The sequence below is a fragment of the Hyla sarda genome, chromosome 2 (assembly GCF_029499605.1).
Source record: "Hyla sarda isolate aHylSar1 chromosome 2, aHylSar1.hap1, whole genome shotgun sequence".
Lineage (NCBI taxonomy): Eukaryota > Metazoa > Chordata > Amphibia > Anura > Hylidae > Hyla > Hyla sarda.
The window spans coordinates 426,117,656-426,145,182 of NC_079190.1; the positions used below are offsets into that span (position 1 = coordinate 426,117,656).

Here is a 27,527-nt window from a genome sequence, read left to right on the forward strand (position 1 = left end):
GCCGTCTAAATCTTGCAAAACTACAACTCCAGCATGCACGAACAGCAAAAGGCTGTCTCACCATACTGGGAGTTGTAGTTGCATACCTCCAGCTGTTGTATAACTACATCTCCCAGCGTGCTCTTCGGCGATCAGTACATGCTGGGAGTTTTGCAACAGCTGGAGGCACACTGGTTGGAAAATACTGAGTCAGGTAACAGAATCTAACTGAAGGTTTTCCAACCAGTGTGCCTCCAGCTGTTGCAAAAGTAAAACTCCCAGCATGCACGGTCTGTCAGTACATGCTGGGAGTTGTAGTTTTGCAACAGCTAGAGGTTTGACCCCCCCATGTGAATGTACAGGGTACATTCACACAGGCAGGTTTACAGTGAGTTTCCTGCTTCAAATTTGAGCTGCGGCAAATTTTCCGCAGCAGCGCAAACTCCTAGCGGAAAACTCATCATAAACCCGCCGGTGCGAATGTACCCTAAAAACACTACACTAACACATAATAAAGGGTAAAACACTGCATATACACCCCTTTACACTGTCCCCCCCAATAAAAAGGAAAACATATCGTACAGCAGTGTTCCCAAAACAGAGCCTCCAGCTGTTGCAAAACAACTCCCAGCATTTCCGGACAGCCACTGACTGTCCAGGCATGCTGGGAGTTTAGCAACCGCTGGTGGAGGCACCCTGTTTCGGAATCACTGGCATAGAATTCCCCTAAGTCCGCCCCTATGCAATCCCTAATTCAGTCCTCAAATGCGCATGGCGCTCTCTCACTTCGGAGCCCCGTCGTATTTCAAGGTAACAGTTTAGGGCCACATATGGGGTATTTCCGTAGTCGGGAGCAATTGCGTTACAAATTTTGGGGGGCTTTTTCTCCTTTTACCCCTTATGAAAAGGAAAGGTTGGGGTCTAAACCAGCCTGTTAGTGTAAAAAAATAAAACACTATACACTAACATGCTGGTGTTGCCCCATACTTTTTATTTTCACAAGAGGTAAAAGGAAAAAAAGACCTCTAAAATTTGTAACGCAATTTCTCCTGAGTACGGAAATACCCCATATGTGGCGTAAAATACTCCGCCAGCGCACAACAAGGCTCAGGAGTGAGAGCGCACCATGTACATTTGAAGCCTAAATTGGTGATTTGCACAGGGGTGGCTGATTTTACAACGGTTCTGACATAAACGCAAAAAAATATACCAAGTCACAATCCAAAGAAAGAAGGAATCAGTCGGCGACTCACCATACAGTTGCTTCACGGTTCTTCTTTTATTGAATGAACATACTCACATATAGGAAACGGGGGGGGGGGAGAGGACAACAAGCAGGAGGGGGGGGTACTGCTCAACAGGCGACGGGATCCGTTTCTCAAGGTAATCGTACTTCTTCCGGCCTGGCAAAAAAAATATACCCCATATGACCCCATTTTGGAAACTACACTCCTCACGGAAAGTAACAAGGGGTATAGAGCCTTAACACCCCACAGGTGTTTCACAAATTTTCATTAAAGTTGGATGGGAAAATGAAAAAAAAATTTTTTTTACTAAAATGCTGGTGTTACCCTAAATTTTTAATTTTCACAAGGAAGAATAGGAAAAAAAAATTGTAACCCCATTTCTTCTGAGTAAGAACATACCCCATATGTGGATGTAAAGTGCTCTGCTGGTGAACTACAATGCTCAGAAGAGAAGGAGCGAAATTTGAAGGCCACGTGTGTTTACGAAGCCCCCATGGTGCCAGAACAATGGACCCCCCCCCACGTGACCCCATTTTGGAAACTACACCCCTCACGTAATGTAATAAGGGGTAAAGTGAGCATTTACGCCCCACAGGTGTCTGACAGATTTTTGGAACAGTGATCCATGAAAATGAAAAATATAATTTTTCATTTGCACAGCCCACTGTTCCAAAGATCTGTCAAACGCCAGTGGTGTGTAAATGCTCACTACACCCCTTATTGAATTCTGTGAGGGGTGTAATTTCCAAAATGGGGTCACATGTGGGGGGGGTCCACTGTTCTGGCACCACGGGGGGGCTTCATAAATGCTCATAGCCCCCAACTTCTATTCCAACCAAATTCTCTCTCCAAAAGCTCAATGGCGCTCCTTCTCTTCTGAGCATTGTAGTTCTCCAGCAGAGCACTTGACGTCCACACATGGGGTATTTCCATACTCAGAAGAAATGGGGTTACAAATTTTGGGGGGTATTTTCTCCTATTACCCCTTGTAAAAATATAAAATTTGGGGGAAAAACTGCATTTTAGTGAAAACATTTTTTTTTTCATTTACACATTCCTTGAGGGGTGTCATTTTCAAAATAGTACACCATGTGTTTTTTTTTTTGCTGTTCTGGCACCATAGGGGCTTCATAAATGTGACATGCCCTTCAAAAACCATTTCAGAAAAACTCACTCTCCAAAATGCCATTGTCACTCCTCCTCTTCTGAGCCCTCTAGTGCACCGACAGAGCACTTGGCATACACATATGAGGTATTTCCTTACTCTAGAGAAATTGGGTTACAATTTTTATGGGGATTTCTCTCTTTTTACCCCTTGTAAAAATTGAAAAACTGGGTCTACAAGAACATGTGAGTGTAGAAAATGAAGATTTAGAATTTTCTCCTTCAAATTGCTGCTATTCCTCTGAAACACCTAAAGGGTTAACACACTTACTGAATGTCATTTTGAATACTTTGAGGGGTGCAGTTTTTATAATGGGGTCATTTATGGGGTATTTCTAATAAGAAGGCCCTTCAAATCCACTTCAAAACTGAACTGGTCCCTGAAAAATTCAGATTTTGAAAATGTTGTGAAAAATTGGAAAATTGCTGCTGAACTTTGAAGCCCTCTGATGTCTTCCAAAAGTAAAAACACGTTAACTCTATGATGCAAATATAAAGTAGACATATTGGGGGAGATTTATCAAAAACTGTGCAGAGGAAAAGTTGCTGAGTTACCCATAGCAACCAATCAGATTTGTTCTTTCATTTTTAACAAGGCCTCTGCAAAATGAAAGAAGCGATCTGATTGGTTGCTATGGGTAACTTCGAATTTTTTCCTCTGCACAGGTTTTGATAAATCTCCCCCATTGTATATGTGAATAAATATATAATGTATTTGGAATGTCCATTTTCCTTATAAGCAGAGAATTTCAAAGTAAAAAAAATGCAACATTTTCAGATTTTTCATAAAATTTAGGAATTTTTCCCCAAGAAATGATGCAAGTATCGACGAAATTTTACCACTAACATAAAGTAGAATTTGTCACGAAAAAACAATCTCGGAATCAGAATGAAAAGTAAAAACATTCCAGAGTTAATGCTTAGGCTAGAATTCCACTGAGATTTTTGCCCTGCGATTTTTTTGTGGTGTTTTTTCTTGCGTTTTTACCTTTGTGTGGAATTTGCCTTTTTTGGCCGCTTTGGCGTTCTTTGTACAAAATTAGTTGGGTACCAAAAAAAATAAAAAATAAGGATGCAGTAGGGATGTAAAAAAATGTATTTAACTAAATGTTAATTTTTTATAACAAAACTTTAATAAATTTTTTTTATAAAGTGTGTGTGTGTTTAACTTTTTTTTCTTTACATTTTTTATGTAGTACTACTACTCCCAGCATGGAACACACTGTTCCATGATGGGAGTAGTAGTACCTGTACTAATAGACATATCGCCCCGGGTCTCAGTCCTGACACCCGATGCAATCGCCCATAATATAGCAGATGTGGGGCTCTATACAGCGCTCACATCTCTGCACTATTGTTACGCCTAGCGCTCCGGGTCCCCGCTCCTCCCCGGAGCGCTCACGGCGTCTCTCTCCCTGCAGCGCCCCGGCCAGTCCCGCTGACCGGGAGCGCTGCTCTGACATGGCCGTCGGGGATGCGATTCGCACAGCGGGACGCGCCCGCTCGCGAGTCGCATCCCAGGTCACTTACCCGTCCCGGTCCTCTGCTGTCATGTGCTGGCGCGCGCGGCTCCGCTCTCTAGGGCGCGCGCGCGCCAGCTCTCTGAGACTTAAAGGGCCAGTGCACCAATGATTGGTGCCTGGCCCAATTAGCTTAATTGGCTTCCATCTGCTCCCAGACTATATCTGTTCACTTCCCCTGCACTCCCTTGCCGGATCTTGTTGCCTTGTGCCAGTGAAAGCGTTTAGTGTGTCCAAAGCCTGTGTTACCTGAACCCTTGCTACCCATCTTGACTACGAACCTTGCCGCCTGCCCCCGACCTTCTGCTACGTCTGACCTTGCCTCTGCCTAGTCCTTCTGTCCCACGCCTTCTCAGCAGTCAGCGAGGTTGAGCCGTTGCTAGTGGATACGACCTGGTTGCTACTGCCACAGCAAGACCATCCCGCTTTGCGGTGGGCTCTGGTGAATACCAGTAGCCTCTTAGAACCGGTCCACCAGCACGGTCCACGCCAATCCCTCGCTGACACAGAGGATCCACTACCTGTAAGCCGAATCGTGACAGTAGATCCGGCCATGGATCCCGCTGAGGTGCCGCTGCCAAGTCTCGCTGACCTTACCACGGTGGTCGCTCAACAATCGCAGCAAATTGCCCAACAAGGACAGCAGCTGTCGCAGTTGACCGCCACGTTACAGCAACTTCTGCCTCTGCTACAGCAGCAACCATCTCCTCCGCCAGCTCCTGCACCTCCTCCGCAGCGAGTGGCCGCTCCTAGCCTCCGCTTGTCCCTGCCGGACAAATTTGATGGGGACTCTAAACTCTGCCGTGGATTTTTGTCTCAGTGTTCCCTGCATATGGAGATGTTGTCGGACTTGTTTCCTACAGAACGGTCTAAGGTGAGCCTTCTTTCAGGAAAGGCCTTGTCTTGGGCCACACCGCTCTGGGACCGCAATGATCCTGCCACAGCCACAGTCCAGTCCTTCTTCGCTGAAGTCCAGGGTGTCTTCGAGGAGCCAGCCCGAGCTTCTTCTGCCGAGACTGCCCTGTTGAACCTGGTCCAGGGTAATTCTTCTGTGGGCGAGTACGCCATCCAGTTTCGTACTCTTGCTTCCGAATTATCATGGAATAACGAGGCTCTCTGCGCGACCTTTAAAAAAGGCCTATCCAGTCGCATCAAGGATGTGCTGGCCGCACGAGAAATTCCTGCCAACCTGCAAGAACTCATCCATTTGGCTACCCGCATTGACATGCGTTTTTCTGAGCGACACCAAGAGCTCCGCCAGGAAAAAGACTTAGATCTCTGGGCACCTCTCCCACAGTATCCGTTGCAATCTACGCCTGGGCCTCCCGCCGAGGAGGCCATGCAAGTGGATCGGTCTTGCCTGACCCAGGAAGAGAGGAATCGCCGTAGGGAAGAAAATCTTTGTCTGTACTGTGCCAGTACCGAGCATTTCTTGGTGGATTGCCCTATTCGTCCTCCACGTCTGGGAAACGCACGCACGCACCCAGCTCATGTGGGTGTGGCGTCTCTTGGTTCTAAGTCTGCTTCTCCACGTCTCACGGTGCCCGTGCGGATTTCTCCTTCAGCCAACTCCTCCCTCTCAGCCGTGGCCTGCTTGGACTCTGGTGCCTCTGGGAATTTTATTCTGGATTCTTTGGTGAATAAATTCCGCATCCCGGTGACCCGTCTCGTCAAGCCGCTCTACATTTCCGCGGTCAACGGAGTCAGATTGGATTGCACCGTGCGTTACCGCACAGAACCCCTCCTGATGTGTATTGGACCCCATCACGAAGTGATCGAGTTCTTCGTCCTTCCCAACTGTACCTCTGAGGTCCTCCTCGGTCTGCCATGGCTCCGGCTTCATTCTCCCACCCTTGACTGGACCACCGGGGAGATCAAGAACTGGGACTCTGCCTGCCATAGGAAGTGCCTCTCCCCCCCTCCCAGTCCCGTCAGGCAAGCCTCAGTGCCTCCTCATGGCCCCCGTCCTTGTGTCACCCTGCCCCGTGCCAAGCTTCACCCTCTGCCCTCCCTCCCCATTCCCACTCCTGCTGTACTCCCTGCCTTTTAGGAAGCCCTCCATTCACTCCCGGTGTCCTCGTCCCAGGTAGAGCACTTGTCGGACAAAAAAAGGGGGAGACCTAAGGGGGGGGGTACTGTTACGCCTAGTGCTCCGGGTCCCCGCTCCTCCCCGGAGCGCTCACGGCGTCTCTCTCCCTGCAGCGCCCCGGTCAGTCCCGCTGACCGGGAGCGCTGCTCTGACATGGCCGTCGGGGATGCGATTCGCACAGCGGGACGCTCCCGCTCGCGAGTCGCATCCCAGGTCACTTACCCGTCCCGGTCCTCTGCTGTCATGTGCTGGCGCGCGCAGCTCCGCTCTCTAGGGCGCGCGCGCCAGCTCTCTGAGACTTAAAGGGCCAGTGCACCAATGATTGGTGCCTGGCCCAATTAGCTTAATTGGCTTCCATCTGCTCCCAGACTATATCTGTTCACTTCCCCTGCACTCCCTTGCCGGATCTTGTTGCCTTGTGCCAGTGAAAGCGTTTAGTGTGTCCAAAGCCTGTGTTACCTGAACCCTTGCTACCCATCTTGACTACGAACCTTGCCGCCTGCCCCCGACCTTCTGCTACGTCTGACCTTGCCTCTGCCTAGTCCTTCTGTCCCACGCCTTCTCAGCAGTCAGCGAGGTTGAGCCGTTGCTAGTGGATACGACCTGGTTGCTACTGCCGCAGCAAGACCATCCCGCTTTGCGGCGGGCTCTGGTGAATACCAGTAGCCTCTTAGAACCGGTCCACCAGCACGGTCCACGCCAATCCCTCGCTGACACAGAGGATCCACTACCTGTAAGCCGAATCGTGACAACTATACTCCGGCCAGTGATGTGAATAGAACATCATTCATTCATATTTCCCACCCAGAGTGGTGATTGGCAGGATGGTTGCAGCCAATCACAGCTCTGAGGGAAATATGAATGAGTGAGTGGCTGGAGTATAGTCCAGAGATGCAAGCGCTGTATACAACCGCTCCATCTCTACTATAGACAGGACGATCGCAGCGGTGTCTTCTCGGCCCTCTCCGATGACGTCAATATGCTGCTGTGCACGTCATCCAATAGGAATGGCGTACGCAGCGGCGTAATGACGTCGCTACGCAGGCCCAGTAAGGCCTTGCGGAAGAAAGCAGAGGACCGGAGAAGACAGCGGAGAGCCCAGCGGAGGCCCGGGGACACCATCTCGAGCGGCGGGGACAGGTGAGTACAGCTTCCTATACTTTACATTGCACGAATCCCTCAACATACGATGGATTCGACAAACGATGGCTCGTTTGGAACGAATTACCATCGTATGTTGAGGGACCACTGTACTTGTAGTTAAGAACACATCACAGTGGGTACCATTACTGACACCCGCTGTGATCCTCCTGTATAATGTATATATGCGGCCGCTCTTCTATGGTCCCCTGCACTGATGTATATATACACACATGTTCCTATTTCCACAGAGAGCTGTGATTGGCTGGGACCATCTGACCAATCACAGCTCTCTGCGGGAAATATGCATAGGCCGGTCACATCTATACATTATACAGGAAGATCACAACAGGCAATCTGTCTATTAGTACAGGTACTACTACTCCCATCATGGAACAGTGTGTTCCATGCTGGGAGTAGTAGTACTACCTAAAAAATTTTTTTACAAAGATGTGAAAAATCACACACTTCATTTATATTATTGTCGGCTACATTTTTAGTGCTTTACCCGCCCACATAAATTGATCCCTGTTTAAAAATGAATAAAAATTTTGAAATAAAAAAGATACATTTCGTTACATACAATTTTTTCCATCACTACTGTATCTTTTTTATAATTTTTTTTTATAGTAACCTACAAAATTTTTATAAAAAAGGTATCTCCATCACTTTTTTGGATCGCTAAAGTCCAAAAAAGAATAAAAACCACCTGCAAAAACGCAAAAGTTAAAACCAACATGGCATTTTTCTTGGCGTTTTTGATCTCCCATAGACTTCTATGGGAGGAAAACGCCATGATTTCAGGGCAAAAAACGCCAAACTAGGTTTTGACGGGCGTTTTGAAAATCCAGCCTCTGAGCCCGAAATTGCTGAAAAACGCCAAAAGGATAAAAAAAAATGGCAAACTGAAAAATGCCAAGTGAATCTGGCATTTTGCAGTTTACTATTGACTTTCAGCTAACATCTGGATGCGGTGTGTTTTCGCTTAAAAAACGCTGTGCGAGAACATTGGTGTTTTTTACGGTGTTTTTGAAAAAAAAAAAAAAAAAAAAAACTCAGTGGAATTCCAGCCTTAAAGTGACAGTGGTCAGATTTGCAAAAAAGGGTTGCGTCCTTAAGGGGTTAAGGGGGTATTCCGAGTTGAACTTTTTTATGTGCTAAGCTAATCTTTCTCACTCCTGCCACCAACACCGTTTTCATTGCACAGCGTGGGATCAGCGCATCACTGCTTGCTAAGCCAACCGCCATCATTTATATTTTTAGACGCTGTGATCGGCATTGATCACATTGTCTAAAGCTTTGTTCCGTAAGCAGGGAGCCTCCAGTATTGCAAAACTACAAATCCCAGCATGCTTGGAGTCAGTGGCGTAGCTATAGAGGTCGCAACGGTCGCCAGGGGGACCGCTGCTGCCAAATGTTCCCATACTGCAGCAGTGGAGTCCAGATAACGGCCCAGGCCCCGGGCTCCGAACATATCCTGGGATGGGCGGGGACAGCGCAGAGGCATCATCATGCCCTGGCCCCGACTGTCCCACCCTTGCCTTGCCGCTTTGTGAGTGGAGAGGAGGGACGGGGCACGAACGAGTCCCGTCCAGGCAGCTCTGCCCTTCTTCTTTAATGTGGTGTTCAGTGCATTGCAGCCGCCCGCCTTTCCTATACTGCCGACACTTCATCCAGGTGAACCTTCATAGTCCTTGCCGCAAAGTGACATGCAGTGTTTCCCAACCAAGGTGCCTCCAGCTGTTCTAAAACTACAACTCCCAGCATGGCCAGACATCCTTTTGCTGTCTGGGCATACTGAGAGTTGTAGTTTTGCAACAGCTGGAGGCACTCTGGTTTGGAAACGCTGCATTATTGTATATATGTATGGAAACATCTTTATTCCCATAAAGCAGTGGTCTCCAGACTGTGGCCCTCCAGCTATAGCAAAACTACAACTATCAGTATAGCCTGTCTGGGCATGCTGGGAGTTGTAGTTTTGCAACAGCTGGAGGTTCACAGTTTGGAGACCACTGTCATGAAGTGATAATGCATCAATTGTCAATCCCAGTGACTACACATCATGCTGATGTCAACCATTTACTCTAATGATGCCATGATTAATGCTGATCATGGCATCTATAGTGAGGATGGAGGTGCGGGTTTGGGTGAGCTCATCACAGCAGGATGTGTATGATGGATGTGTGTATGGGGGCGTTAGTGGGATGTGTATATGTATGATGGATGTGTGTATGATGAATTTATGTATGTATGATGGTTGTGTGTATGAATGATGGATTTTGTGTGTATGAATGATTGATTTGTGGATGGATGTGTGCATGTATGACTGATTCGTGTGTATGTATGATGGATGTGTGAGTATGTATGATGGATGTGTGTATGATGGATGTGTGTCTATCATACATACACAAATGTATCATACATACATCTATCATACATATACACATCTATCACATACACAAATCTATCATATATACATACACTAGTCTATCATACACACACACGTCTATCATACATACATCTATCATACATACACACATAAATCATACATATACACACTTGTCATACATATACACACCTGTTATTCATATACACACCTGTCATATATACAAACTCATCTATCATACATATATTGTACATCAATGTGGAGGGATGGGGGGCCAGGGGGCCATGGGGGACGGGTCGACCTAGAGCAGTACAAAACTACAATACACCACTGATGGGTTGGGGAATTTTGGTTTAGATTGGTGTTATCCAATCTGTTGCTCTTCAGCTGTTGCACAACTACAACTCCTACCATGTTCTGACAGCTTTCTGGAGCAGGACTTAGGGGTCTGGGTAGGGGGGCAGAGTAGCATGGAGGAGGACTTAGTGGTCCACGGAAGGGGACAGAGGAGTATAGAGGAGGATTTAGGGGTCTTGTGGGTGGGGTGTGGAACAGAGGAGCCGAGGGGAAGACTTAGGGATCTGGGGAGACAGAGGACCCTGGAGGGGGACAATGCAGGGATGGGATTCAGCTGAACTGAGAAGAAACAGTGTGTGACAGTATTATATCCAGAGGGCACAGTGTGTGGTAGCATTATTTTCAGAGGATAGAGTGTGTTGTAGTATATTTAGAGGGTGCAGTGTGTGTTAGTATTATATTCAGAGGATGCAGTGTATGGCAGTATTATATTCAGAGGGTGCAGTGTATGGCAGTATTATATTCAGAGGTCACAGTGTGTGGTAGTATTATATTCAGAGGGTACAGTGACTAGCAGTATTATATTCAGAGGGTACAGTGACTGGCAGTATTATATTCAGAGGGTACAGAGTGTGGTGGTATTATATTCAGAGGGTATAGTGTGTGGTAGGATTATATTTAGAGGCTACAGTGTGTGGTAGTATTATATTCAGAGGGTACAGTGACTGGCAGTATTATATTCAGAGGATGCAGTGTGTGGCAAGGTTGTAATAATTATTGTCTTCATATAAAGGATGAGGATCTGCTGACAAAGTGGAGAACCAATGATGTCCAGGTGCAAGAAAATGTAGTAGAAGTAGTCCTGGCGTCTGGACCAGATGAAGAAGAATGGGAAAGACAACAGCGAAGACCGCACTCAGGCCATGGATATCATTGTGTGTTCTCCTGACTGTCCCATTGCTGCTGAAGTCGCTTGTATGTTCTGCAGGGATGATGGGTGAAACTTTACACCAATCTGAGGCTCTCCAGCTGTTACAAAACTACAACTCCCATAATGCCTGAAGCTCTCCAGACATTATGGGAGTTGTAGCTTTCCAACAGCTGGAGAGCCACTTGAACCAAGGTGATCACTGGGGGTCCCAGCAGTAGGACCCCACCAAAAAAATGGTCTGCTTGAATTGGTCCCAGTCCGGCCCTGTCTGTGAAGCACTTATATCATTGTATATTCTTCTGACTGTGTCCCATCAGTGCTGTAGTCACTAATATCTTTGAGTGGTTGGGGAAGGCGGTCGATCAAGGTTGGGGGTCGTCAGGGGGTGGGGCCCAGGATTTTTTTTTGCACCAGGGCCCTGTGGTTTCAAGCTACGCCCCTGCTTGGAGTTGTAGTCTTGCAACAGCTGGAGGCTCCCTGGTTGTTAAACACTGGTCTAAAGGGTTATATATATATATATATATATATATATATATATATTGAGGGGAAAATTATCTACAGGGGTGCTATATCCGTGAGAAAAATACTACAGAAGGGGTGGGGGTGTCTTACATAAAGAAGGGAAAATTACCTACAGGGGGTGCTATATCCAGGGGGAAAATACCTACAAGTTGGCCCTACCAACAAGGGGCAAACTGCATATGGGGGAGAGGTTTGCCCCAAGTTAAGGGGTTAAACAGTGACAAGTCCAGGCCTCTCTTGCAATTGGCAACCACAGCCTATGCTAGCGCAGCAGGGAAGAGCACCCAAAAAAGTGCTAGAAAGCATTGCGCAGAGTTGTATAAAGCCCCTGTAGAGAAACAGTGGAGCAGTTGCCCATAGCAACCAGATTGCTTCTTTCATTTTTGAACAGGCCTCAGAAAAATTAAAGCAGACATCTGATTGGTTGCCTACCTCTGAGCAGGTTTTGATAAATCTTCCCCATTATAACAAACCTTCCGCATGTAACCACCATCCTGATAAAACACTGTGACAAACCTACTGGGGCGACACACTGATGAGCAGGGATCTCAACACACAACAGTAGTGAGTGACTGCCCCAAAAGGAACTGCTACAAAACTACAACTGCTACAGCTACAACTACAGCTGCCACAAAACTACAACTCCCAGCATGCCCGGTGCATCCCTTGATGATCATGTGAAAGAAATGGGCGGGGCAGAGCTTAGCAGTAAGACAGCGGGTTTCTTCCAAAAAGAAGTATAGAAGAGATTGAAGGACCTGTGGCGATGATCATGTGATAGGAGTGGAGGTCACATGTTTCCTGTTGAGAATGGAGCTCCAGTCTGCAGCTAGACTCTCTTGGCCCCTTTGTGTTACCGTAACTACCGCATTGCTCCCAATGTGCTGCTGTGGACCTCGCGCACATTCACTACGCAGGCAAGATGGCGGCTCCCGGGAAGCAGTAAGTAGAAGAAGAGCAGACCTGTTCTAAGCTCTAATACAGCCTAGGAGTGTGTGAGGAGGATGTATATACATCCTGGCCCTGTATACATACATATATATACATCTACTCTTGTCAGGGCTTCACTATTGTCACTTGGTCGTGTCAGTCAGGCTGAGCTGTGATCCTTTGTATACCTAATAGTAATAAGCTGTACATCGTGCCTCCATATGTCGTGAAACCTCAGCTATCAGAGCATGCTGAGACTTGTAGTTCCACAACAGGTTGCAAATCATTGATGTATATGCATTGTTGTCTTCCTCTGTGTTAATTATGTCTGATACAGTGTTTCCCAGCCAGGGTGCCTCCAGCTGTTGCAAAACTACAACTCCACGGTATATATCTGTATTTCTCCCCCCCCCCCCAAAAAAAAAAATCATGTGACCCGCGAGCGCTGATTTGCTAACCCCCCCCCCCCCAAATTAATTATCAACCCAGCGCTGCGCTGTCCCCATCAGGGAACTAATCACGTCACCCACAAGCGCTGCCCTCCTCGTCCTCCTGTTTGTTGCGGCCGCCGTCGCTGACACTCTATACTGTGCGGTATCGCCTGTGCCTATCGCCTGCCGCAGGGATGTTCTGCCTCGGCCGGTGTTAGGCTGAGCCCACTGTCATGTAAGAAGCCAACTTCTTACATGACAGTGGGCTCAGCCTATCACCGGCCGAGGTGGAACATCGCTGTGTCCAGTGATAGGCTGACGGCTCTCCGATGGGGGAAAAGTGAGTTACAGTTTATTTTGTTTATCTTTTGCAGTCGGGCATAGGGATACAGCGTACAGTATAGAGTTCCAGCGCCGGTGACGGCAACAAACAGGAGGACGAGGAGGGCAGCGCTTGCAGGTGACGTGATTAGTTCCCCAATGGGGACAGCGCGGCGCTGGGCTGATAATTAATTGGGGGTGGGAGGGTTGAAGCAGAACAGCTCTCGGGGGTCACATATGATTAGTTCCCCGATGTGGGCACAGCGCAGCGCTAGGCTGATAATTCAGTCATTCCCGACGGGGAGAGGCCCAACCGATATTGCGGTATGGGGAAAATTCATATCGTGCAGGACAAAAATTTCGGTATTCGGTAGGAACTGGTATACCGCCCGGCACTACACTACCTGCTGCTGTGAAGGATGGGGCTGGTCATGAAGCGATGTCAGGTGGATTCACAGCCATAGTTCTCTACAATAAAATCACAGAAATCTCTGATTATTTCCAGTTGTTTGGGAAGAGAAATGCGGCAGAAATCTTTTAACTTCCCTTTGCTGCAAAAAAAAAAAAAAAATATTTAACTCAACTTTCTACGTTCCCCCGTTGCTCCGGTATCGGCATCCCGTTCCTCCGGCATGGCTCGAGTCCCTGCTTCTTAGGCTCGAAACGCCAGGGTTTTTGCATGGAGAAGTGGAAGAAACGCAGTGAGGACCTTCTGCTGTGTGAACTCCGCCTTAGGCTATGTTCACACAAGGGACATTCCCCTGACAGCAGAACGCCGGCAGAACATGCCGGCACAACGAACCACTCGGAAAGGCGCCATTTCATAGTCCATTCTATCTGCAGACACCGGAATTTAAATTTCCATGCTAAATGTTTCAGGCGCGGAAATTCTGCTATGTGAACAGTGCAGCAGAATCCCATTGAAATCAATGGGACTGTACTGCTGCGGAATCTCTGCGAAATTCCAATGCAGAATTAAGCGTGGCCACTGGCTATGTTCACACGGCTGAATTTCTGTTCTGCCAAGCTGGCAGCAGATCTTTTTGCAGTTTTGCAGAATTTGTGCCGAATTTTTTGCGCACAACACACAGATTCTGGACAGAATTCATAGTCCCATTGACTTCAATAGGACTCTGCCGCAGATTTCCCCAATAAGAATTGACGTGTTTGTCCTTTTTTGCTGAATCCGGAATTCAGAATTTCTGCAGCAGGAAATCTGCCATGTGAATGGGACAGTGGAAATTCCATCCACCACAATGTTCTCTTCATGAAGCTGAATTTACAAGCTGAATTTTTTTTTATTGTTTTTTGCCAGATTCTGCATACCCTCAGGCGGATTTCACAAGCGTTTGCATTTTGTCATGTAGACCTGTCACAAATGTGCAGCAAAAAGCATATGTGAATATCAGAACGTGGTGAAATCAATCACAAGATAATGGGAGGAATTTAAATAATTTTTGGTGTAGTTCAGTGGTCTCCAAACTGCGGCCCTCCAGATGCTGGGAGTTGTAGTTTTTCAACATTTAGAGGACCATGGTTAAGAGCCCACAGGTGAACGATTTTTCCACCTTTACTTTGTGTGGTGCTAATGCAACTTCACTAAATGTTCGCACTGCATTTGACGAATTTTGCGCAGGTACACACATTTTCTGAAATTTCATATTGGTACACCATTTTCTATGGCTTGTGCAAAAATTTGCCTAATGGCAAATGCAGAAATACAGCCCTGCTCATTCATGGCAAGAAACAGTGTAATCTGGTTACACTGTAGCAAGAAGTGATTTTGTATATATATATATATATATATATATATATATATATATATATATATATATAAAAAAAAAAATAATAATAATAATAATAAATAGGGATCAACCGATACCGTTTTTTTTAGGGCCGATACCGATAATCAGTGGAGGTTAGGGCCGATAACTTATATTCCGGTATAAGTTATCGGCTATTTATCCCCCTGCGACACCGCTGCAGATCATTGATTTAAAGCGGGCGCTTTAAATCAATGCACTGCAGTGGCTTTTGCGGTGCCATAGACCGCCGCCGCCACCCGCTTCTCTCCCCCTGCCTGTCCGGGGGTCCTGAGACCTATCACCGCCACCGCTCCCCCCGCCGCGCCGCACAGCGCCTAGGGGTGCCTCCAGCTGTTGCAAAACTACTACTCCTAGCATGCTGGGAGTTGTAGTTTTGCAACAGCTGGAGGGCCTACTGTAGGTATAGTATATTATACAGACCCCTGTCCATCCCAGAACCCTGACTCACCTTCCCAGTTGCTGCAGGGACAGGCTCCGGCCTAGTACGCTGCATAGACGCCGCTACGCCGTGATGTCTGGTGCGTCGCTGCGCAGCGGCGTCTATGCAGCGTTACTAGGCCGGCGTCTGCCTGGAGTGGAGAACCCGGACTGGTTCACCCTCCAGCCGGAATGCCGCCGGACACTACAGGAAGGATGGATGGCCCGGACTACCACCATTACGGGTAAGTTTTTAAATTTTTTTTATTGACTCGGAGGGTGGGGGAGGGGCCCGACCTGTATAGCGGTATGGGCAAAAATCCATACCGTGGGAGAAAAAAAATGCGGTTCGGGGGGGGGGCCGTCGCGGTGCAGTGCGGCGGGTCGGGGGGGGCGGTCGCAGTGCGGTGGGGGCGGGGCATTATCGGCAAGGTAATTGCCGATACCGATAATGCCCAAAATCGTGATTATCGGCCGATAATATCGACCATACCGATAATCGGTCGATCCCTAATAATAATAAAATAAAACAACCCTGCTTCCAGAAGTTGTAATCCATGATGAAGTCCTGGAACAAAAAGCTTGAGAACAGCTCATGTTGCCTTGAAGTGGTTCTGATTGGTAGGGATCTCACACCGCTGGAGCTGTAAGGTACACGGAGTAAAAAAAAAAAAGAAACATTTTTTGTTCTGTTTATTTTTTAGTTTCACTATTTCACTGTATACCAACAATGTTGACATTTAAATTGTTAGCAGCGATGTACACCAAAACTGAGTGTATAGCTGAATCAAGAAAACAAACCTTATTTGATACATGGAATTTTTTTTTTCTGGGTTTGTAATGTTATCCAATAAAAAATAATTTATTACAAAAAAAATACCCCCAAAAGCTACAAAATTTAGTATTTTTTTTTTTAAATCTATTTTTTTTAATGTAAACCCACAAATATAATTTTTTTGTTTCCCTGTAGACTTTTTGGTAAAACGAGTGGTGTCCTTACATATTGGTTCCGCATAAAATAAGCCCTTGTAATTCCGGACAGAGGTTCCGCAGCAGCAGAATCCCATTGATTTCAATGAGATTCTGCTGCGCTGTTCACATAGCAGAAATTCTAATTCCGATGTTTTCAGAAAAAAAATGTCTATTCTTTCTGTGGACTCTGCACAGAATGCATTGCAGTCTATGAGATGGCACATTTCCTTAGCGGTCCTAGCGCTGGCATGTTATGCCACATTTACGGGAATGGTGCGGACATTCCACCATGTGAACCTAGCCTAAGGGTCTGTATTTGAAATATTGATAGAGTTAGGCCCCATGCAGACTGAGGAAATTACGCTCTGAATTTTCAAAAAGAAACTGAGGGTAATCCACTAGCAGCAGTGTCCTATTGTTTTCAGTGGGATTCTCCTGCACTGTTCACACTACAGAATTTCCAGCACTGATTCGGATTCCACCGAAAAAATGTTAATTCTTTTAGAGGAATCTGCTAGGTAAAGCCCATTATCAGTGGGATCTTGATTTCCAACACTTACGGTATTTCCCTGTTAAATTTATGTAAAAATGAAAATTGGCTGCATCATGAAAGAGTTAAATGCAGTAGCCTACCTACCATAGAGGCATGGATAAGCAACTGCTATGGAATCCGGGCAGGGACCAGATAGTCCCGTCCCTACCCCACGGATTATTATGTGGGAGGGGCGGGCAGCCATCCAAACTGCCCACTTCATGATCCGCTCACTAGTCGGGTTATCCAGAATTCTTGTCCCAGATCCCCTGGTCAGTGAGCAGTACCAAGCTGTTCATGTAGGCTGCAGACAGCTTCAGACTTTAGCCTACACCAGGAGCAGAGCGAAAGATAAATATGATATATATTTTTATTATTTTAGCCTACTGGGGGCTACCTAGCCATGGAAAACTGCCAGTTTACTGGGAGGTTACCTGCCCATTGAGAGGACTACTTTAATACTGAGACATATTTTAATGGGAAACCTACTTACCTACCCACATTTACTGTTTGGAGCACCAGGGAAAGCGTTACTACCATTTGGAGGGACTACAGATTGGAAAACAGTATGGGCACAAGGGGGCAATTCTGAGTTTTTTGATATGGGACCCCATGAATTCTATATCGACCCCTGGATAAAGAGGTTATCCAAAGATTAAAAGGCTATAAGGGATATCTAGCTGATCAATGGAGGTCTGACAGCTTGGACTCTCACAAGAATAGAGGTCAACTGTCTCCTAAATAAATGGAGCAGCCGTGCTCATGCTTTGTCACCATGATTTCAAAATGTAGTCAAGATTGCCCCTATGTTGTCTGTCAAATCTGCACAGGAAAAAATAGAAGTGACATGCTGTGGGATACTTTAGTCGTGTCATGCAGGCATGTCAAAAGTATAGATCGGCTGGGTCATAGTGCTGAGACCCCCACCACCATATCTGATTGTGCTCCAAAGACTTGAAGCCTGTCTCCTACAATTAGAAGGGCTGCATGCCGAGTGAGCGCCTGCGCTTCATCTGAAGAGTGGAGGGGGAGCACGGAGTCTCTGACAGATCTCTAAACCTTTGACATATCTGCGTTACACGTGAGAAGCTTTTTATAAGCAGCAGGAAAATTCATATTGCGAGTCATATTCTTTGTGGAAAATTGACATAGTGCGTGCATGTTTTACAGAATGCTGTAAAATAATAAAAATAATTATGCTCCAACCCATCCTTTTGGCTGCAACATGCCCTTGTCATCAGGGACTAGGAAGTACAGGAGCAGTGGAAGGGGTTGGTAAGGATTTTACGTCTTGTATTACTTTACATTATTCCGAGACCTTTTAAAACCAGGACAACCCCTTTGTTCACACTGCATTGTTTGAGGTATACTGTTATGTGACATCTATTGTGCAGCCCCTAAAGAACATGCTTTTGGCGTAAGTTCTGCTTGTCTTAAAATAAAATAAGTATGAATCTGAGAGGGCACAGTTGTTAATTTTTCTGAAGTTTTAACCAACGTTGTCCTGCAGAGGGCAGCAATAGTCAACACATTTGTACCTTACACAAATATAATTTCGAACCGACTGTTTATCAAGCACTAAAGTTTAATTACATAGATGGAAGCCAAGGTACGGCAGGTCACATAGGGGACTCCTATAAAAACCTTAAAGGGGTTATCTCAAGATTTCAAGTCATCATCTGTCCACAGTATAAGGAATGACTAGTTGATCAGAGGGTGTCTGACAGCTAACACCACTCTTCACAAGAACCGAGATCAGTTGTGTTGGCCACTGCTCCTTTCACTCTGTATGCGCTAAACTCTATGTTTGGTACCTCCACAGAGAATAAATGGAGCAGTGGCCTATCGTGTCTGCTGCCCCTTTATTTACTAAGGGGACAAGGGACCTGAATTCTTCTGATCGGTGTCCGGCAGCAGCAACAACATCCTGTTTCTGTAGTCCACATTAAGCACAGTGCAACTGTTAGTATACAACCCTGGCCTTACTGGTCACTCTTGAGGTTTTACTATCCAGTAGTCTTAATAAATTTCCTCTTAGGCTGGGTTCACACCAAGTTTTGGCAATACAGTTCCCGTATCAGGTTTTTGATGAAAAACAGATTCCTCAAAACCAGGCTAAACGGTATCAAAATACGTGTGCAAATTTTAACCCATATACAGTTTGAAAAATGATGTCCAACATACGGTTTAATAAGGTTATGTCCCCTGAAGAGGTATCAATGGTAAAACCGTCCTATCTCTCTTATTAATCTTGACTCTAAACTTTTTTTACTTCTATCTTGGCTCGATGTCTGAACTCCCTTCTACCGGGCCTGCTCCATAATGACCAGGTCGGCTTCATTCCAGGGCGACAAGCCCCTGATAACATCTGGAAAGTGCTTAATGTGGTCCATTGGGCTGAGGTTACTTCCACCCCCCTGACTCTCCTGGGGCTTGATATTGAAAAAGCCTTTTACTCTTTTTCCTGGACCTTTTTGCTGTCCTCCACAGAATGGGCTTTTCGGGTCCGTTTGTCAATGCTTTGCCTGCTATTTACGCTGGCCCACGGACATTTCACAAACTCCCTTCTCCAAGTCCAGCCCCTATCTTCATTGATCGCGGTACCTGCCAGGGATGTCCCCTCTCCCCAGCTCTATTCACTGGTCATATTCACTCAGTGAAGATGGTCCTCCTCCCTCGCCTCCTTTACTTCTTTTGTACTCTTCCTATTCCCGTTTGGGTCTCGGGTCTACGCACTCTTCAGGCTGATATCTTCCGATTTATATGGAGAGGCCTACGGCCTCGTACCTGGAAGAAAATGATGTATTACCACAAATCACTGGGTGGTCTCTCCTTTCTAATTTTGTCAAATACTACCAGGCAGCTAGATTGGCACAGCTGCTACTTTTTAATCCTAGGTCAGGTTACCCTAGATGGGTTTCACTTGAAAATGATCTGGTGGTGCCCTATACTCTCTGCTCCCTGATGTGGCCCACAATGACTACCTCCTCTTACTTACTTACTACTGCTCTTCTTCCTCATTACTCCTCCTCTGGCGTTCTGTCAGTTTCAAGCTTTCTCTACAGTCTCCTATTTCTCCAGCTCTTCCTCTTTTTTCCAATCCCTCTTTCCCCCCTGGTCTGTATCCTGTGAACTTTGGTGGCACTCTCAGAAATAGTTTCGACTACAGGACTTTTTAGTTGGGCGAAAGCTCATGTCTATTTCTGTCTTTCGAAACAGATTCTCCTCTCCAATGTCTAAGTCCTTTTAGACTTTCTCAGGTCTTTTATCTTTTTGAATTCCATAACGGGGTCTGCCTCTGGAGTCTCCACTACTTATTTTGAAGTCAAGGCTTTATATACCCTTTCCCGGATATACTTTTTTTTTTTTTTTTTTTTAAACCATCCCCCTCCTGAAGTAAAACTCCCCTTCATGACTCAATGGGAATCTGAACTACATTTTCCCCCTTACCTCGGCGGCATTCCAGTTGTCAACATCTAACTAAGGGGAGTTGGCAGGTGTCATTAGTGGAGACTGCTGTAAAGGTTCTCCATCGCACTTGTGTTCCTGCACGTTTACACTCTATATATTCTATGGTCTCCCCAGATTGATATAGGGGTTGCTCTGTTACAGGATCCATGGGTCATATTTGGTGGCAATGCCCAGTGGTCATCATCCTCTGGAGGAAGATAGTAGACCTTATTTCTACAATATTAAATACACATTGGCCCGTCAGCTTGTCTCCTGGGCGACAGGCCTCCCCATGTAAGATATGCCCCCTTTTAAATTAGCTCAGTTTATATTGTTGGCGACTAGAATCCATATTGCCTCCAGATGGCGATCCCCTCTTCATTCCTTCTCGATGGTGGTTGACCGGATTAATACCATCATGTTCTCTGAAAAGATGTCAGCAGTTCGGGAAGATACCCTTGATTTGTTCTATCGAGTATGGCAGCCGTTTTATTTATGCCTTTGACTGTATGCCTTTAGATTTTATTGTTTGTCCTTTACCTTTCCCTGTCCATTTATTATTTTAAAACATACCCATCTGTGCACCCCCTTTTTGTCATTTACTTGAACATAGCTTGAGGTAGTTGAGAACAGTTTATTTGGTGACAGGTACTACTTGTACTACTTTTTAACTCCCACATTTAAATTCTGCGATTAAACTTTGATTGCGACGTCTAAAGGGTTAATGCCGGGCATCGGCCCGATTGGCGATGCCCAGCGTTAACCGGTAAGTTAAAAGGAGCAGCAACAGACAGACTTCACCTGGCTGCACATGAGGTAAGATAATATAACAATTGGTCACATCAGACAATAAAAAGCAAGCAAATGTTTGTTTTGCCTATGCTGGCCACACATCAGTATGAATAAGATAAATGCTGTAAACAATTACTGGCAAACGGAAGCCTAGCAGTGAAACGTTGTAGGGGTCCTGGTCTGCCATGTGGGTATACTCGTTGGGGTTGTTGCCTAATCTTCTGGATTTATGGATGGATCTTTCCTGTTTCTTTTGCAAACATTGACCAAGGATGTTAGTTACCCGTTTCCTGCAGTTTCACTATTTATGCGGCTGTTTATCCTTTCAGTTCCATCAGACCTAGCAATTATTTCTTGATTTTTCTTGTGATTGCTATTGTACTTAATATTTTCTTGGTTTATCAGGCATGTATTTTGTATTGCTGTATTGTATTGCCACTGCGTTCACACAGTATTATTATATAACTTTGCCAGTAAATATTTACGCTTTTTATTTTATTCATATTCATGTGTAGGCAAAACAAACATATTTACCTATACAGTGTGAGTTTTATTTTAATCCTACCAACCTGAGGAATACAGATAAAATGTTAAAGGAAATCTGTCACCAGTGACACCTGCACTGACCTGTCGGTACCGATGACCACGGTACTTGCCTTGCCCCGTTTCGTGCAGGGGATCTCCGGTAATCTCCTCCGTTAACTTCAGCCTCGGCCGGCTTGGGGCATGGGCGGAGCTTAGTGACATCACGGCTGCTGTTCTCCAGCAGCGGGAGCCAGCAGAGAACAGCAGTGGCTTGGGGGCATGGACTGAGCTTAGCGACGTCACCTCTGCTGAGTACCAGCAGCGGTGATGTCACTAAGCTCCACCGATGCCCCAAGCCGGGCCGGAGCTGAAGTTAACGGAGGAGGTCCTCCAGTGCGCAGAGGCCTGCTTGTCCTCCAGTGCGCAGAGGCCTGCTTGTCCTCCAGTGCGCAGAGGCCTGCTTGTCCTCCAGTGCGCAGAGGCCTGCTTGTCCTCCAGTGCGCAGAGGCCTGCTTGTCCTCCAGTGCGCAGAGGCCTGCTTGTCCTCCAGTGCGCAGAGGCCTGCTTGTCCTCCAGTGCGCAGAGGCCTGCTTGTCCTCCAGTGCGCAGAGGCCTGCTTGTCCTCCAGTGCGCAGAGGCCTGCTTGTCCTCCAGTGCGCAGAGGCCTGCTTGTCCTCCAGTGCGCAGAGGCCTGCTTGTCCTCCAGTGCGCAGAGGCCTGCTTGTCCTCCAGTGCGCAGAGGCCTGCTTGTCCTCCAGTGCGCAGAGGCCTGCTTGTCCTCCAGTGCGCAGAGGCCTGCTTGTCCTCCAGTGCGCAGAGGCCTGCTTGTCCTCCAGTGCGCAGAGGCCTGCTTGTCCTCCAGTGCGCAGAGGCCTGCTTGTCCTCCAGTGCGCAGAGGCCTGCTTGTCCTCCAGTGCGCAGAGGCCTGCTTGTCCTCCAGTGCGCAGAGGCCTGCTTGTCCTCCAGTGCGCAGAGGCCTGCTTGTCCTCCAGTGCGCAGAGGCCTGCTTGTCCTCCAGTGCGCAGAGGCCTGCTTGTCCTCCAGTGCGCAGAGGCCTGCTTGTCCTCCAGTGCGCAGAGGCCTGCTTGTCCTCCAGTGCGCAGAGGCCTGCTTGTCCTCCAGTGCGCAGAGGCCTGCTTGTCCTCCAGTGCGCAGAGGCCTGCTTGTCCTCCAGTGCGCAGAGGCCTGCTTGTCCTCCAGTGCGCAGAGGCCTGCTTGTCCTCCAGTGCGCAGAGGCCTGCTTGTCCTCCAGTGCGCAGAGGCCTGCTTGTCCTCCAGTGCGCAGAGGCCTGCTTGTCCTCCAGTGCGCAGAGGCCTGCTTGTCCTCCAGTGCGCAGAGGCCTGCTTGTCCTCCAGTGCGCAGAGGCCTGCTTGTCCTCCAGTGCGCAGAGGCCTGCTTGTCCTCCAGTGCGCAGAGGCCTGCTTGTCCTCCAGTGCGCAGAGGCCTGCTTGTCCTCCAGTGCGCAGAGGCCTGCTTGTCCTCCAGTGCGCAGAGGCCTGCTTGTCCTCCAGTGCGCAGAGGCCTGCTTGTCCTCCAGTGCGCAGAGGCCTGCTTGTCCTCCAGTGCGCAGAGGCCTGCTTGTCCTCCAGTGCGCAGAGGCCTGCTTGTCCTCCAGTGCGCAGAGGCCTGCTTGTCCTCCAGTGCGCAGAGGCCTGCTTGTCCTCCAGTGCGCAGAGGCCTGCTTGTCCTCCAGTGCGCAGAGGCCTGCTTGTCCTCCAGTGCGCAGAGGCCTGCTTGTCCTCCAGTGCGCAGAGGCCTGCTTGTCCTCCAGTGCGCAGAGGCCTGCTTGTCCTCCAGTGCGCAGAGGCCTGCTTGTCCTCCAGTGCGCAGAGGCCTGCTTGTCCTCCAGTGCGCAGAGGCCTGCTTGTCCTCCAGTGCGCAGAGGCCTGCTTGTCCTCCAGTGCGCAGAGGCCTGCTTGTCCTCCAGTGCGCAGAGGCCTGCTTGTCCTCCAGTGCGCAGAGGCCTGCTTGTCCTCCAGTGCGCAGAGGCCTGCTTGTCCTCCAGTGCGCAGAGGCCTGCTTGTCCTCCAGTGCGCAGAGGCCTGCTTGTCCTCCAGTGCGCAGAGGCCTGCTTGTCCTCCAGTGCGCAGAGGCCTGCTTGTCCTCCAGTGCGCAGAGGCCTGCTTGTCCTCCAGTGCGCAGAGGCCTGCTTGTCCTCCAGTGCGCAGAGGCCTGCTTGTCCTCCAGTGCGCAGAGGCCTGCTTGTCCTCCAGTGCGCAGAGGCCTGCTTGTCCTCCAGTGCGCAGAGGCCTGCTTGTCCTCCAGTGCGCAGAGGCCTGCTTGTCCTCCAGTGCGCAGAGGCCTGCTTGTCCTCCAGTGCGCAGAGGCCTGCTTGTCCTCCAGTGCGCAGAGGCCTGCTTGTCCTCCAGTGCGCAGAGGCCTGCTTGTCCTCCAGTGCGCAGAGGCCTGCTTGTCCTCCAGTGCGCAGAGGCCTGCTTGTCCTCCAGTGCGCAGAGGCCTGCTTGTCCTCCAGTGCGCAGAGGCCTGCTTGTCCTCCAGTGCGCAGAGGCCTGCTTGTCCTCCAGTGCGCAGAGGCCTGCTTGTCCTCCAGTGCGCAGAGGCCTGCTTGTCCTCCAGTGCGCAGAGGCCTGCTTGTCCTCCAGTGCGCAGAGGCCTGCTTGTCCTCCAGTGCGCAGAGGCCTGCTTGTCCTCCAGTGCGCAGAGGCCTGCTTGTCCTCCAGTGCGCAGAGGCCTGCTTGTCCTCCAGTGCGCAGAGGCCTGCTTGTCCTCCAGTGCGCAGAGGCCTGCTTGTCCTCCAGTGCGCAGAGGCCTGCTTGTCCTCCAGTGCGCAGAGGCCTGCTTGTCCTCCAGTGCGCAGAGGCCTGCTTGTCCTCCAGTGCGCAGAGGCCTGCTTGTCCTCCAGTGCGCAGAGGCCTGCTTGTCCTCCAGTGCGCAGAGGCCTGCTTGTCCTCCAGTGCGCAGAGGCCTGCTTGTCCTCCAGTGCGCAGAGGCCTGCTTGTCCTCCAGTGCGCAGAGGCCTGCTTGTCCTCCAGACACACAGGCAATAGCTACAGGGACAAAATATACATATAATGTTATTATCTATGTTATATAAAAAGTTTAACTTTACCCCCTCAAATATGCAAAATTGCTTTTTTATTTCTTTATGTTAACATAGATTAATTTTATTTACAAAATGCAATTGGTTTTGTACATGAAAAAATTTAGAGCGTTATGACTTTTTGAGAAAAATTAAGTGGTTAAACCAGGCTAGAGAGCATATAGACCACACACGTACTTTTAGACTGTAGTAGCTTATAGGCTGATTTGTACTTACTCAGCATTCTGAGTTTTCCAAGAAAATTGTCTTGAAGACATTTTAGACAAAGATTGTGAAATGAACAATATTTATGTTCTAATGTGTAGTCCTTCCCAAATATTTACATCTGGATTTTGTATTTCACAGGTATGGGCTTATTCTTCCTAAGAAACTGCTACAGAAAAATGTTTGTTTACCCAGACATTCAGCATTTGCAGATGATTCAGATGAGGAGGTAAGAGGAACAGTCAGCTATCCACATTGGGCTTTACTACTACCATGTAACCCTATTCCACAAAGTTCATGTGATGAAGTTATTGTATTCACAATGGTCAAGTAGCAGAACATGATGAAAAGATCCTTGAAGTTTAGATACTTGGTGGCTGAACATGTGTGCTGCCACTGACTTGGGGAACAATTGACCTCCGTCCTCGGTGGGGGTCCTGGCAGTCGGACCCACACAGATCAAAGCCTAAAACACATGAGTCATTGAGCCTTTACCACATACATGTGCTCTTGAACTTTGATGTTTGTAGCTCACTTTTATGTCAGTTTAAACATAGACCGGCCTACACATTAAAGTGAACCTATCGCCTAGATTTTATTGAATTTTTTACTAGTCAGATCCAGGTATGGAAATGTTCTTTTTTTTTTTTCACCCTTTTCTAGTCTGTAATAATTTTGACATTTCTTTTTTTCCTTTTTGCACATTATTATTGGGGCAACCTTCTTGTCAGAGATCTTTTAAAAGGGGTATTCTGACATTAAGACAAAAATTTTTTTATTACTGGGACTGTGAAAAAGTAGAAGTAACAAATAAACTATACTTACCTGCCCATATTCTTGCCGATAAACGATTGGAGCAGGACCTACCCACTCTTCACTGGCGGAAGCAGTGTCCCATTTCGGTCAGTGATTGGCTGAGCAGTGGGGGACCGGAAGGAGCTGAATTGGAGCTGCAGTGAGGGATCGGGTTTGGTAAGTACAGTGGGGCAAAAAAGTATTTAGTCAGTCACCAATTGTGCAAGTTCTCCCACTTAAAAAGATGAGAGAAGCCTGTAATTTTCATCAAAGGTATACCTCAACTATGAGACGTAATGAGAGAAACAAAATTCATAAAATCACATTCTGATTTAAAAAAATATATATTTGCAAATTATGATGGAAAATAAGTATTTGGTCAATAACAAAAGTTCATCTAAATACTTTTTTTTTTTATATAACCTTTGCTAGCAATGACAGATGTCAAATGTTTTCTGTAGGTCTTAACAAGGTTTTCACACACTTGCTGGTATTTTGGCCCATTCCTCCATGCAGTGATGTTTTGGGACTGTTGCTGGGCAACACAGACTTTCAACTCCCTCCAAAGGTTTTCTATGGGGTTGAGATCTGGAGATCTGGACCTTGAAATGCTTCTTACGAAGCCACCACTTCATTGCCAGTGCAGTGTATTTTTGATCATGGTCATGGTGAAAGACCCAGCCACGTTTCATCTTCAATGCCCTTGCTGATGGAAGGAAGTTTTCACTCAAAATCTCACAATACATGGCCCCATTCATTCTTTCCAGGACGAGTTGAGTTTTTACCAAAAAGTTCTACTTTGGTCTCATCTGACCATATGACATTCTCCCAATCCTCTTCTGGATCATCCAAATGCACTCTAGCAAACTTCAGACCGGCCCTGACATGTACTGGCTTAAGCAGGGGACATGTCTGGCACTGCATGATTTGAGTCCCTGGCGGCATAGTGTGTTACTGATGGTAGCCTTTGTTACTTTGGTCCCAGCTCTCTACAGGACATTTACTAGGTGCCCCCTGTGTGGTTCTGGGATTTTTGCTTACCGTTTTTGTGATCATTTTGACACTATGGGGTTAGATCTTGCGTGGAGCCCCAGATTGGGGGAGATTATCAGTTGTATGTCTTCCATTTTCTAGTAATTGCTCCCACAGTTGATTTCTTCACACCAAGCTGCTTGCCTATTGCAGATTCAGTCTTCCCAGCCTGGTGCAGGTCTACAATTTTGTTTCTGGTGTCCTTCGACAGCTCTTTGGTGTTGACCATAGTGGAGTTTGGAGTGTGACTGTTTGAGTTTGGGAACAGGTGTCTTTTATACTGATAACAAGTTCAAACAGGTGCCATTAATACAGGTAACAAATGGAGGACAGAGGAGACTCTTAAATAAGTAGTTACAGGTCTTTGAGAGCCAGAAATCTTGCTTGTTTGTAGGTGACCAATTACTTATTTTCCCACCATAATTTTCAAATAAATTCTTAAAAAATCAGACAATGTGATTTTATGGATTTATTTTTCTCATTTTGTCTCTCATAGTTGAGGTATACCTATGGTGAAAATTACAGGCCTCTCTCATCTGGGAACTTGCACAATTGGTGGCTGACTAAATACTTTTTTGCCCCACTGTCTAATTTATTTGTTTTTCTATATTCATTTTAAGATTTAAATATATGGTCCGACATTTATCATTGTCTTAAGATTGTTTTATGTTTCTAGAAAAGGCGCAAAAAAGGTGCAATCAGGGTTTATTTGCACCTTCTGGTGTACACATTGCTGCTTATTTTGAGTTGCAATCCACTGATTTTGGCAATGCACATGATATGGAAGGGTTTTATCAACTGCGCCTTTTTGTAAAAAGGCGCATTGCCACTGAAAAGTCTCTAAAACTAAACCAGCCCAGACTTGACTTAGCTTTTTGGTGTATGTGAAGAGAGAAATTTCAGAAAATGTGACCTGCACAAAATGTATCAAATGTTCTGTGACCATTTAATAAAGTTGGTTCC

At 47.1% G+C, this 27,527-nt stretch overlaps 1 protein-coding gene across 2 annotated transcripts in view; it reads left to right on the forward strand.

The window, feature by feature from the left end:
- Window positions 1-11,840: 11,840 nt before the first annotated feature.
- NSRP1 (nuclear speckle splicing regulatory protein 1) overlaps window positions 11,841-27,527 on the forward strand; it is a 55,202-nt gene continuing 39,515 nt past the window's right edge. Inside the window, exons 1-2 of one of the 2 annotated variants that reach the window (XM_056558992.1) lie at window positions 11,841-12,217; window positions 24,879-24,966. In XM_056558992.1, the coding sequence (XP_056414967.1) occupies window positions 24,881-24,966 (86 nt within the window). In that variant the 5' untranslated portion in view covers window positions 11,841-12,217; window positions 24,879-24,880. The remainder of the gene's footprint in view (window positions 12,218-24,878; window positions 24,967-27,527) is intronic. The other variant, XM_056558993.1, reaches the window with a different exon arrangement.